General features: G+C 39.3%; 1 protein-coding gene across 2 annotated transcripts in view; it reads left to right on the top strand.

The window, feature by feature from the left end:
• The window catches only part of WDR7 (WD repeat domain 7), a 425,218-nt gene that overhangs the window by 2,052 nt on the left and 409,652 nt on the right, over window positions 1–13,514 (top strand). For both annotated transcript variants that reach the window (XM_006837515.1, XM_006837514.1), the window contains exons 2-3: window positions 6,203–6,309; window positions 8,998–9,076. In XM_006837515.1, the coding sequence (XP_006837578.1) occupies window positions 6,203–6,309; window positions 8,998–9,076 (186 nt within the window). The remainder of the gene's footprint in view (window positions 1–6,202; window positions 6,310–8,997; window positions 9,077–13,514) is intronic.

The raw sequence follows: 13,514 nt of genomic DNA on the forward strand, positions 1-13,514 counted from the left end.
GGTGTGCCAGGCCCAAGCTATGGTAGTTTCAGTAACCTCATATGCTTGTGAAAGTTGGACAGTGAATAAGAAAGACTGTAGAAGCATTGATACATTTGAGCTATGGTGTTGGAGGAAAATATTAAAAGTACCATGGACTGCCTAAAGGACAAACCAATCTATGTTGGACACAGTACAGCCAGGAAGCCAGGATGGTCAGACTTTGTGTCTCATACTTCGGACATATTGTCAGGAGGGTACCAGTCCCTGGAGAAGGATATCATGCTTGTTAAAGTGGAGGGTTGGAGAAAAAGAGGAAGACCCCCAGTGAACTGTATTGGGTTAATGACTGTAATGATGGGCTCAAGTGTAGCAATGATTGTGAGGTTGGCTAAGGACCAGGCGGTGTTTCATTCTGTTATGCATAGGCATAGGGTTGCTACGAGTTGGTACCAACTTGATGGCACCTAACAACAATAACAACATGCCAGATGTTCCCTATCCCTGCCCCAGAGGAAGGCGTGTATTCTTCCATTGAACCACAAATGTCCTATATTTACCCACTAGAAAAAAAAACACATCAGTACCACAATAAGTTGGCATCTCACACCAAGTAGATGGCTTTCTCAGAAAAGTGGAAAATACCCTGTGGGGAAGGATCCAGAGAAATTAGAATCATCCTGCATTGCTGATGGGAATGTAGAATGGTGTCGCCTCTGTGGAAAACAATGTGACAGTTCCTTAAAAAGTTACCCATAGAACCAGCAATGCTACTTCTAAGTGTGTACTCAACCAATTGGAAAGCAGGTACTCATACAGATACACACATACATAGCAATATCCATTGTAGCAGTATTTACAAAGCTAAACACTTGGGAACGATTCATGTTCGTCAACAAATCAAGGAATGAATAATATGTATAATACTAATTAATAATGAGAGTATTATTCAATCATGAAGAGAAGTGAAGTTCTGAATCATGCTGCACCATGGATGAAAACATGCTGAGGACACTTAAAGGACACATGGTTTATGATTCCGTGTGAATTATCTAGAATAGGCAAATACTTGGAGACCAAAGTTTATTAGTGGCTACTGGAGTTGGGGAGAAGACAAGGGAATAGAAATGATTTTTGTAGGGGTGTTGAATTTCTGCTTGTGCTGGCGTAAAACTTGTGGAAATGTCACCGAATTACACAGACTTAACTTTTTTGTTGTATACATTTAACCACAATTTGTTGTTGTTGTTAAGTGCCGTCGAGTCGGTTCCGACCCAGAGCGACCCTGTACAGGGTTTCCAAGGCTGTAAATCTTTACAGGAGCAGAACGCCTCATCTTTCTCCCGCGGAACAGCTGGTAGTTTCGAACTGCTGACCTTGCTGTTCGCAGCCCGATTTGTAACCACTACACTACCACAATAGAGTAATAATAATAAAAAGGACTTAGACTAAAGAAGGCTCCCAAGTAGTACTTAAAACCTGTTTTAAATGCTTATAACCTTCTAAGGTGAGTGTTTTGAAAGGGGATAGAATTTTTTTTTTTTTAATATAAATTTTTATTGTATTTAAGTTTTTTAAAACCAGTTATGTTATTTACCATCATTCCTTACTATGGAGAGCTCAGTGTGCTGTACTCTCAGGCCCTGTCAGTGGACAGAGCTGGGGCAATACCAACTAGGGGACACACACACACACACACACACACACACAACACGAGTTCATACCAGTACCTCCCCCATCAGTGTAACAGCACAGGGTTGATTCTTTTCCATTCTTGTAGCTTAAGCTTTGGCAACTTTCCTCAGGAGTTTAGCTGTAGCAGGAAAATTAGAAAATGGAATGATAGCAGGTAGGAATGTTGGGCCAGTGAAGCTGACTTTTTAAAATACTTTTTTTGGGTAACCAATGTGTTAAATATAATTCACATTTTGAGGACTAAGGGGTACCTGACCCAAAATATTGTATTTCCTTGGCTTTTTTTTTTTTTTTTTTTTTCTTGGCTTTTATAAAAAAAAAAAACACTTTTTGTTGTGAATTAAGTAACAGTTTTTAGAGAAGATCAACAAGTCATACACTCCACATTCAACAAGTCATATATTTTGTTTTATTGCAGTCATTGCAATCCCCTCCATGTAGTTTCAGTTATCTGTGAATTATTTCCATTTGACCCGCCTTCTCAGTCTTGTCCTTAGGTAGCTGCTGCCTTTACCTTGAATGGTTGACCGTTCCATGGTGAACACACCTTATCAGTGTTGGTGTCCCCACTATATACTTATCTACCACTTGGCTGAAAATTAAGCCATGAGGGTGAACTCAGTTCCAGACCCGAAGGGTGATTAGGGCCACAGTTTGGGGTTTCTCCCGTCAGTTTCTAGCCAGTAATTGTCTTTTTTATAATTTTGAGTTTTATAATTTTGAGTATTTTCAATCACCTCATAAGCATGCAAAAGCTGGGCAATGAATAAGGAAGACCAGAGAAGAATTGATGCATTTGAATTAGGGTGTTGGTGAAAGAGATTGAATATACTGAATACTGACTGTCATGGAAGGAAAGCCAGAATGTTCCTTAGATGTGAGGATGGTGAGACTTGTTCCTTGTACTGTGGAGATACCAGTTTCAGGAGAAGCACATTATGCTTGGTAAAGTGGAGTCAGCGAAAAAGAGGAAGACCCTCAACAAGATGGGTTGACACAGTGACTTCTATCCAGTTCAGTGATGCTGTGTTCACAGGGTGTGTAACGGTGATCTCAGCCCAGTGGTGAATGTTGAAGGAATGCTGCACACCCTTCCTGTGGTCCTGATGGGAGAAGTATTCAGACTTTCCCTGTAAACTATGATGCTAGTTTAGGCGTTTCATAGATGCTTTATCAGGGTTAATAACTTGCCTTTCTGTTCTTATCTCCTGAGAGTTTTTTCATGAATGATCTGGTGTTGTAAAAGCCATTTTTGCATCTTTAGAGATGATCACATGACTTTCCTCCTTTAATCCCTTAATATGGTGAGTTACATTGCTTTTCAAATGTTAATTAACCTTGCATTTCCAAGTTAAGCCCCACCTGGTCCGTGATGAATTAAACTGGCTGATATTTTATTAGACATTGTTTTTGATCTATGTACTTGTGGAGCATAGGTGTGAAAATGTCTTTTTTTTAAATGTGTTTGTCTAGTTTTGGTATTTGGATAATGCTTGTGGTATCCAATAAATCCTGATAGCGCTGACGGGTAAACACTGAGCTGCTAACCACAAGGTTGGCATATAAAACCCACCCACTGCATTGTGGGAGAGAGGTGAGACTTTCTGCTCCTGTAGTAGTCTTTTGTTGTTGTTGTGAAGTGCCATGGAGTTGGTTCCGACCCTTAGCGACCCTGTACAGGGTTTCTGAGGAGCAGCAGGTGAGCTTGAACCACCAACCTTGCAGTTCAACTGGCTAAGTAGTCTTTTCAGCTTCTGAAACCCTATATGGGGTCACTGTGAGTTGGAATCCTCTCTGGCAGTGGGTTTTGGGTTGCATGAAATGAACTGGGACATTTCCCCATAGCTTCCATTTACTTAGAGCATGTGTATGATTGGAATGATTTCTTCCTTAAATGCTGTCAGGAATTCACCAGTGAAAGCATCTGAGCCTAGAGGTTGCTTTGTGGGGATGGTTTTAAATTACATATTCAGTTATTTAAAACGTATTGAGCTATTCTGATTTTCTTTCCTTTTTTTTTTCTTTCTGCTGTTTTTATAATCTCTGTCTTTCAAAGAATTTTTCTGTATCAGTTAAGCCTAGGGTTGGCTTATCTGTACACTCGTGTATTTTTATATTTTTAAAGGGTTAACAAACTCAAGAAAATCCTAGGAAGGATTAATTTGCAATGGAGATCACCATATATGTGTCACAAAGTCTTTGTAGATACGCTTTGCTAATCCTGATTTAGGCTGTCCTCATTTATTGCTGTAAAATTGTCTTTAGTGTCTGGTATTATTTTAATGTGCAGATTTTTAGAGATTGCTCCTCTTTTCTTCGTAATAATAGCAATTTGGGTCTTTTGTTTCTCTGAATCAGCCGAGCTAGAAGCTTATCAATTTTATTGATCTTTTTAAAGAACCAACTTTGTTTTCATTGACTTTTCTTATTTTGTGTCTATTTACTGTTGTCCTTATTTCCTTTTTTACTCATCTTGGATTTAATTTACTTTAAGCCTTTTCCTAGTGTCTTAAAGTGGAGTCTTAGTGATGTTTCTTTTCTAATCCAAACATTTAAAACTGTATTTCCAAATGTTGATATATTATAGTTTTTAAAATTTTATTTTAAACTTAGTTAAGAACATCTTCTAAATGTCCTGAATGGTTCCTTGAAGAAATTTAGAATTATGTTGTTTAGTTTTCAAATACATATGGGGAGTTGCCAGATCTCTTTCCTTTCCTTCATTCTAATTTAATTTCCCTGTGTTCAGAGAAAGTACTCTCTTTCTCCAGTCCTTTAACATGTGTTGAGACCTGTTTTATAACTGAGCCCATGGCCTGTCTTGGTCAGAGGTCATGTGTGTGTGTAAAGAATACATGTTCTGCTCTTCTTGGAGTGTTCCAGTAATGTCATTTAGGTCGTGTTGGTTTACAGTGTTGAGGCTCTATTTATTTTGTGGGTTAGGCATTGTGCTGTTAGCCATAGGTTGGCTGCTCCATGAGAGAAAGATGATACTGCCTGCTCCCATAAAGTGTTGCCAACTTGGAAACCCTATATAGGGTTGCTGTGAATTAGAATTGATGCACTGTCAATGGGTTTGGTTTTAGTTTTGGGGTAAGCTTCATTTTTGGAGAGATTTGAATATTGTTTTTAAGTTTACTGAGGAAATTAAGGAATTGGGCAAGCGTTTTTATCAGTAGAAGACTACGGAGTCTCTGCATGGAAATGGGGTTGGATGAGCAAGAAAATTTGAATTTATGAAAAGATTTTTAGACCCATTCCAGCCATGAACAATCATTGAGTCTTTCTGTTCGTTATAAATATGCAACAAATGGCCAAGGTGCATTTAATTTGGAAATTTTTTTTCAATTATTATACACCAGAGTCTTAGAAAAATTTCAGTATTCTTCCCATGAAGTATTTGATTTTGAGCAATTTCCTTTTCCTGATAGATTAGTATACTTTGTAAAATATACACTAGGGGAATACAAGAGTTTGTAAGATACTGGTCACATTCTATATCTGATGTGGGTTTGGGCATCTTTATATGGTGATTGACTATTTTTTTTATATCTTACATATGTTACAAATATCATGCATGTATCAAGTATTTAATTAATGAATTAAAAAATATATCCTGAAGTAACCCGGGGCTTAAAGTAACCTGAACTTACTTCATTGGTACAAAACATATCATTTTATACAAAGCAGGTACATTGCTGGCCTAATTGCACTCCAGTGTTAGCCTAGGGTGTATTAAGTCATCATTACTGTATGAAAGTATGCCACTAATTCTGTGGTCCATGAAGGACAGTTAGTAGATAAAAGTACTTTCAGACTAGTGAAGGTAGTGTTTGAAAGGTGGTTGTTATTAATAAGTTTCCTAGAGTTGGTTCCCACTCACAGCAGCCCATTATTGGCTTTCTGAGGAGCTGCTGATGAGTTTGAACTGGCGATCTTGTGGCTCAAACTGACCTTGCAGCCCTGCACCTATCCTAGAGTGCCACACTAGGACTCCATTTGAAAGGTAAATGAGGTCATATTACTGTACTTTATACACAAATTCAAATTATTTACCTGATTTCTCACTAGACTATATCTTAGTGTTAAAACTGCTTAGTGTGAGTGCTAAGGAGGCTGGTGACACTGTAGAATAAGTACTGGACTGCTAACCACAAGAAGGCTTTCTGTTTCCCATAAACATTGACAGCCTTGGAAACTCTATGCAAGTTCACCGTGAGTCGGAATAGACTCCACAGCACCTAGCAACAACAACAGTGTGCATTCTGGTTCCATCACGTTCTGTATGATATTGATTGGACAAGTAATGCCGCCTCCTGGAGCTTGAATTTTTACTTCACAACTGGTTGGCAGAGGGATTGTTTTCCCTCAATTGGTTGGTAACTCACTGTTTTGCTGCCTTTTAGCTTTTGGCATTTGAGCAATTTTTTTCACATCTGCAACTGTATATTATGTTGGAAATCTAACAGGATTTCTAGTTACAAGGTTAATTAAATAAATTCTTACCCAGACATTTCTGTACTTCCAGGTGAATCCCCGAGCGCTGTTGTTTGGCCATACCGCTTCCATCACCTGCCTGTCTAAAGCTTGTGCCGCCAGTGAGAAGCAATACATTGTGAGTGCGTCTGAAAGCGGGTGAGTATTTTCTTAGTCATTTCGTTTCTCTACAATTCTTCATTGCAAACATATCGATGCTACTTTCTCTTCCCACCCTTTTGGAGTTTCTCTTAAATAAAAGTTTTCACTTGTGTAACTAAAATTTTACCGCTATCAAAATTCAAACTGAGATATTTAAAATATAATTTGAAGCATGTGAATTTTATCTCTCTGAATAATTTTTACACTTTGATTGTAATTTATGAATATGCCGTTGCCTTGCTTTTGAGAAATTCAGAGTACCATGGACATCAAAGCGTGACTGTTAACCCCCAGGACATTCGTTGGGGTTGGGAGACAACTTTCTGTTTATTAGAAAACATGGAAAATGCTAGACTAACATCAGTTTGGAAGATGAAGCCATGTAAAAGTTCATGTAGTTACACTGAATGTTTGTAAATACACTAATATAACTGTGTGTGTTCCTGAATCTCAGATATAGTTTGTTGTGTTGGACAGTATAGGATTCTTGGTGGTGCAGTGGTTAAATGCTGAGCTGCTAACTGAAAGGTCAGTGGGTTCAGCCCACAGGTTGCTGTGTGGATGAGAAGACTTGGCAATCTGCTTCTATAAAGGTTTCAGTCTAGAAGTTCAGCAGAGGGAAATTCAGCTCTTGCAGGCTTGCCATGAACCAGAATGGCCTTACCATACCCAACAGCAATAGTTGTAAGTGCCAGCCTGTGGGAATTTTCACAACTTTTTTGGTGCTTCTTGTTGTTGTTAAGTGCCATGGATCCCCTTCATACTCATATATATAGGGGTTCCAAGGAGCGATTGTTGAGTTTGTACCAGCGACCTTGTGGTTCAAACAGCGCCATACCAGGACTCCTTTGGTGCTGAGAAAATGACATATTTACACAATGTATTATTGACAAGCATTGGGGAAATTGAAGAGAACTATTAGAGTCCCTATTCCAATTCATAGTGACCCTCCATAGATTTTCTGGGACCGTTCATCTTTAGGGGAGCATGCAGCCTCATCTTTTCCCCTGGGAGCTGCTGTTGGGTTTGAATCGCTGAGTTCAGGATTGACAGCCTAGCACCTAAATTCCACCAGGGCTAGATGTGCATAAATGGATTGAATGTTTTGTGAAAAACGATCTCATACACATGTTGTTGTTGTGAAGTGCTGTCGAGTCGATTCCGACCATAGCGACCTTGTGTAGGGGTTCCAAGGAGCAGCTGATGAGCTTGAACCACTGATCTTGCCTTTCAAATGACTTTGCAGTCTGACACATTAGCCCACAGCGCCACACCAAGACTCCCTCATGCTATATTCATACTATATAAGATATTGGAAAAGAACATCTTTACTAAAACTTTAACAGTATGAGAATTATTGCATCTTATTTATTGACATTTCTAATTTCCATATCGTAAGGTACAGTTCTGAACCAACTAATTTTGCTCTTATGTTTAGTAAGTGTAGACTCCTAGTGTGGCACTGTAGTAGTAACACTGGATTTCAAACCACAAGGTCGGTGGTTCAAACCTACCAGTTGCTCCTTGAAAACACTATATAGGGTCACTATGAGTCAGAACTGACTCGATGGCACTCAACAACAACAACAACAACAATATGTTTAATTGGGAGCATGGTGGCTCTATACAAGAAGCACTGGACTGCGAATCACAAGGTCCTCAGTTCGAGCCTCCCAGCTGCTCCACAGAAGAAAGATGAGACTTTCTGCTCCTGCAAAGATTTAAAGCCTCAGAAACCCAATACAGGGTCACTGTGAGTCAGAAGCAACTCCATGGCACTTAACAACAACAACAACAATCCTTAGTTAAAGATACAAGCTTTGTTGCTGTTGTTTTAGTTTTCTGTATGCGCTCAGTAAAACTTCTGCAATAAATACAAAAATGTAAACTGAAATACTATATTTAATTTGCAGAAGTTTGGAGTTCAGTTAACTTTCTTTAAAAACTTTATTGTGAATTGTGTGAATGCTTATAGACAAGTTGGTCTTTCAACAAATACCCTTTGTTTCATCTAGAGTTCAGTTAGCTTTAACTTTTGTTTTGTGCTATGCTAAATACTCTACTTCATATGCCACTAACGTAATATAAGTAAAGTCATTGCTAATATATAAGGAAATAGCATTTTTTATATACTCGTTATTTTGTTTACTTAAATGTTAACATTTTCACTATGGAATTGAAACAGGAATGCAAAGCTATGTGCTAGGCTTTGATGACCATGGAAGATCTCAGCTGTTTGAATTCAGAGTTTATTTCTTGTTTTTGTCATTGCCCATCATGTGTCACCTGGGAGCTCTGTTCTGTTACTACCATTGCTTTGGGGGTCAGATTGAGGGAACAGCCAGTATCTGGAGTACGTGTCAGCGGAGGGAGAATTCTGGAGAACCCCGTGTCCATCTGCCAGAACTCCTCAAAGCCCCAAACAACCTGGAGGGAACCAGGAAGTGCAGTGCCACCAGGAGACCAGAGAGAATGCAGACTGGGGGTGAGAGGTGGGAGGAGGGGGTGGGGAGGAGCCACATTTTTGACAAACAGCAAAAATGAGTACATGCAAATTTTTTTTTTTTTTTTTGTAAAAGACACTATTTTTTAAATGGGAGATGAATGTGTGACCACTGGGACAAAGTTGAATAGAGCTTTTAAAAATCCAATTTGAAATGACCTGTTCTTCATTTTGTTTTATAGAGAGATGTGCCTCTGGGATGTGAATGATGGCAGATGTATTGAATTTACAAAGTTAGCTTGCACACATACTGGCATACAGGTTCGTATCTGCCCTTGTGAATGCTTAAGTCAACACACACAAAAAAATAATAATAAATGCAATTAACACTGTAAAGGATTGAACCTTTGAACCTATATTTTTTAAAGAAAAGGGCTGGGGCGAGATCACAGACGAGGAGACTAGTACTGAAGTAGTGAAAGTATTCCTCGTAAGTTGGTAACATGCGGAAGGCAGTAAAGGCAGGAACCAGTGGGGAGTGGTGGTGGACAAGGTCATTGCCACCTCTGCTCCTGCCGGTCCTGGGCATCCGGGTCACCCAGCTGAGTAAGTGCTGCAGGTCCCAAAGAGAATTCGCTCTTGCTAGAACCATTGTAGGCTGACTGCGAGTCAGAATCGACTCCCTGGCGGTGGCAGTGAGTTTGGTCTGAGTTGAAAGCCTTTATGATTCTACTGCTGGTTGGCACAGTCTGATCTGTCTGGAGTACATATCTCTTACATTTCTTCAGCATATTGCCTTTTTTCAAAAAAAAGTTTTTTTGGAAGACCTTCTGACTCTTTGGAAAAAATGACTGTTTCATATGTTATATAGAGTATTGCACAAGAATTTGCAGCTTCTAGTTACATTCCTTGTATTCTTTCTTAGTCTTATAATTACCATGTTTTTCCTCCTTCAGTTAACTGACTATTTGCCATGTTAAATACTGGAAAAATGACAAAGTATGATTTCTGTTCATAATGGTAAAGGATTAGGAAGATAACTCACATTTATTAAGCATATCCTGTAAAGGTATTTCTGTTTTTTTAAAAAATTAGTTTACTTTGTGCTGTTGAAATCTGCACAGTGAAACAGTTACTAACTCGACAGTTTCTATTTATATGATTTCTTGACTTTGTGTCCAAAATTTGAGTGTGCAAGCATTTCCACGCTCCTTTGCTGAGTTGTTCCTTGTCCATTAACATAAATTCACTGTCTCTTAAGTGTTCCTTTCCTAATCTTTTGAATTGCTGTTGTCAACCTGATCTCTTGAAAGAGCACAATGCGGTTTACTAGTGAAGCTAAACTATTTTTAGTTTTCAGAACACTTCATGGGATATTTTTGGTTTAAGGTTTAAAGTTATCTCAGGGCAGTAGTTTCAAGGTTTAAGTAAAGACAATTTTTGTCTAGTACTTCATTTACCATATCACATCCCAACAAATTAAAGAGGAGTATATCATTTTGTGTGTAAAGAAAGAGGAGATGCAGGTAATTAAAAGGACTTAATCGAGTTTTAGGGTGAGTCATTCCTGGTGCCTGGATCCCAAATTGAGATTATCCAGTTCTTGGGACCATGTACTTTCTGTTACATTATACTTTTTCCCTTAAAACAAAATCATTTGTTGAGAAAGGAAATTGTCTGTTTTCATACAATGAGAACAGCAAAGGAAGATGTTTGTGGAGAGTTGATGGTTAGTGTCTTTTGTGAAAAGTGTTCCAAACCAAGCTGAAAACAAACCGTATCAGTTGCTGTCAAATCCATTGTGACTCATGGCAGTCCCATATGTGTCAGAGCATTACTGTGTTCATTAGGGTTCTCAATTGCTTTTCAAACAACTTTTTATTGGGTATTGAGTAAAAGGTTACTGAGCCCATCATCAGTTTTACATCCAACAAAACCACGCACTTTGTGACTACAGTCCTCCCTGTGGAGACTGTCTCCATTCCATCCCACTTCTCAATCCCTCTGAACATTCCCCAGGTAAATGTTGACCTTTTGATCTTGAATGGTTGACCATTCCATGGTGAGCAGATCTCACTAGTGTTGTTGTGCCCTCTCTATATATATCTAGCCACCACTTGGTTGAAAATTGGGCCACCAGGGTGAGTTCCGTTCCAGACCTGAAGGTGGTTGAGGGTTATAGTCTCAGGTTCCTCCAGTCTCTTTCTGACCTGTAAGCCCAGACTTCTTTGTATAGTTTTGAGTTTTGTTCCACAATTTCTCTCACTCTATCTGTGCCTTCAAGTGTGATCCGTTCCAGAGCAGTTGGGAATGGTAGCCGGGCACCATCTAGTTCTTCTGGTCTCAGAGTCATGGAGACTGATGGTCACATGGTCCATTAGTCCATTGGACTAATTGACTCCAAGCATCTTCAATTTTCATTACTCTTTTTCTTCCACACTTGGGGAGACCAATAGTTACACTTAATGAACATATAAGATCTCAGATGCTACTCACCAAAGTAGGCTATAGAACATTGTGTTTGTAGATTGCATTCTGCCAGCTAACCACAGTGTTACCTGAGCCTGTGGTCCTGAGCTCCCAGAGCCAGAACTCATTCCCTCAAGGTGTTCGGGAATGTCTAAGAAGTTTTCATCATTTTGTCCCTATATGCTCTACAACATTGACAGGTATGTTTGCAGGAAAGGTAAATTGGCTGTTTTTCTGGAAGTTTGACCAGCCAGCCTTGTTTCACATGCATGGCTGTGTAGACTGTGAGTGCTTAACTTTGTGCCGCTCAGGGACCATGAAAAATGTCTTCCTCAGTAATGTTAGGACATGCACCTTTGATTTAAAGTGCTTGTATTGCTTATTTTTATTATGTGAGGAGTCATTAAAGTTTGTAGTGAGAAAAGGGTTATTAAAATGATGTAGATTCTTGACTTTATAGACACTTTATTTTAACTGAAAACCGTATGTAAGTGCCTTGAATTCATTTACTGTAAACATTTTGACCTTATTGTAAAATCTTACAATATAAAAAGTCTAGATTGAAATTTTGTAAAGAGCATTCTTATTGATGAAACGTATCTTTAGCACTTAGCGTTTATGAGGCCCTGTGTTAGGTCATCTGTAGAATGGTAGCCATTGCTAAGTAGAAATGGCTTTTGGACAAATTCACTAGTGAGGTAGCAGGTTCTTTCCTTTGTGACCTCAACTTCTTAGGTCCAGAAATGGCTTGTTTCTTAAAGTACAGAGATGGCAAACCTTTTGTGACGATGACACTTAATTGAAACCACAAGGAAATGCCAGTTTATTACATTATCATGTGGGGTATCCTTTTTTAATGTTTGTAAAACTTACTGTCCTATTAAAGAACTTTCTTTGCCAGTGCCCAAGCATCTTAGGAGCTAAATTACTATTCACAAGCTTGTGTGAAACTATGTCTTTAAAACACCAGGTGGCAGGGATGTAGGCAGGCAGGTCTGAGAACGTAGTCCTGCCCTCAGGTGAGATCTCTTCTCCAGAGGCTGTAGTGTACTTGTCTCTCCTGCTAATGGTGGATGCATCTCTATGTCCATCCTTTCCTCCCTGTGGTGGTGGTGGTGTTTAGTGCCAACTTATAGTGACCCGGTCCAGGGTTTGTGAGGAGCAGCTGGTCCCTGTGGTTACCAATCCACCCAGTACTTCTCCTGCATTGCCACAGCCGCCCCCCTATGATTACAGTATTATTGTGTGAGTGAGTGACTGGCAGTCCCCGGAACCTCTCTCTGTCTGTTGTGCTTTGTGAATCAATCTTCTGAGATTTAGAGGTGCTCCCTTGTGGCAGTCTGCATTTTATAATAGCATCTCTTCAAGGTCTAGTGGTGCTTCCTTATTCCTCTTAGAAGAAAGGCCCGATGATTACAGCTTAGACATCAGGCTCTGAAAACAGTTCTACTCTGACCCACACGGGGTTGCCATGAATTGAATCAACTTGATGAGAACTAGTTTTATTTTTGTTCTTTGTGTTGTTGTTGTTGTTAAGTGCCATTGAATCGGTTCCGACCCATAGCGACCCTGTACAGGGTTTCCGAGGGTGTAAATCTTTACGGGAGTAGAAAGCCTCATCTTTCTCCCGGGGAATGGCTGGTAGTTTCGAACTGCTGACCTTGTGGCTCGCAGCCCGATTCGTAACCACTTTGTAGTACCTTTTTATAGTTAATGATTAATGTTTATACTTAAGATGTTTTACTGGAGTCTTGGTGAGGCACTTTGGGATAAGCACTGGATTGCTATCTACAAGATTAGTGATTCAAACCTACCAGCCACTCCTCCGGAACCCTATACAGGGCCACTGTGAGTTGGAACTGACTGTGCAGGGCAGCACTTAGCAGCAACAACAACAAGGCTGTGTTCTCCATGATTGACAGAAGATAGTATTCCTTCACACACAACCCTGAGCTCTGAGAATGGAATAATGGGCCTGGGAAGAAGAGACTAGATCTAGCATCTCTTAGTTATCACCCCATCTGTGGGGATAAAAAGAAAACTTAGGTGTGAATTTGTCCCTAAATAGTTCAAAAGAGAGGATTGAGTTGTTGGGAAAAACACAATTTTTGTTAGATATTTTGAAATGTGACAGAAATAACTTGATACGTGTATATGTATACCTACACAAATAAATATAACATGTACCAAATGGTACGTACCTGGAAATATTACTGAAGAAGCTTAGGAGAATATCGTAGATAGCTTTATGAATACATATCAGTCAAGTATCTAAACTAATGGAAAACAT

This window comes from Chrysochloris asiatica, unplaced genomic scaffold, assembly GCF_000296735.1.
Source record: "Chrysochloris asiatica unplaced genomic scaffold, ChrAsi1.0 scaffold00021, whole genome shotgun sequence".
Taxonomy (NCBI): Eukaryota; Metazoa; Chordata; class Mammalia; order Afrosoricida; family Chrysochloridae; genus Chrysochloris; species Chrysochloris asiatica.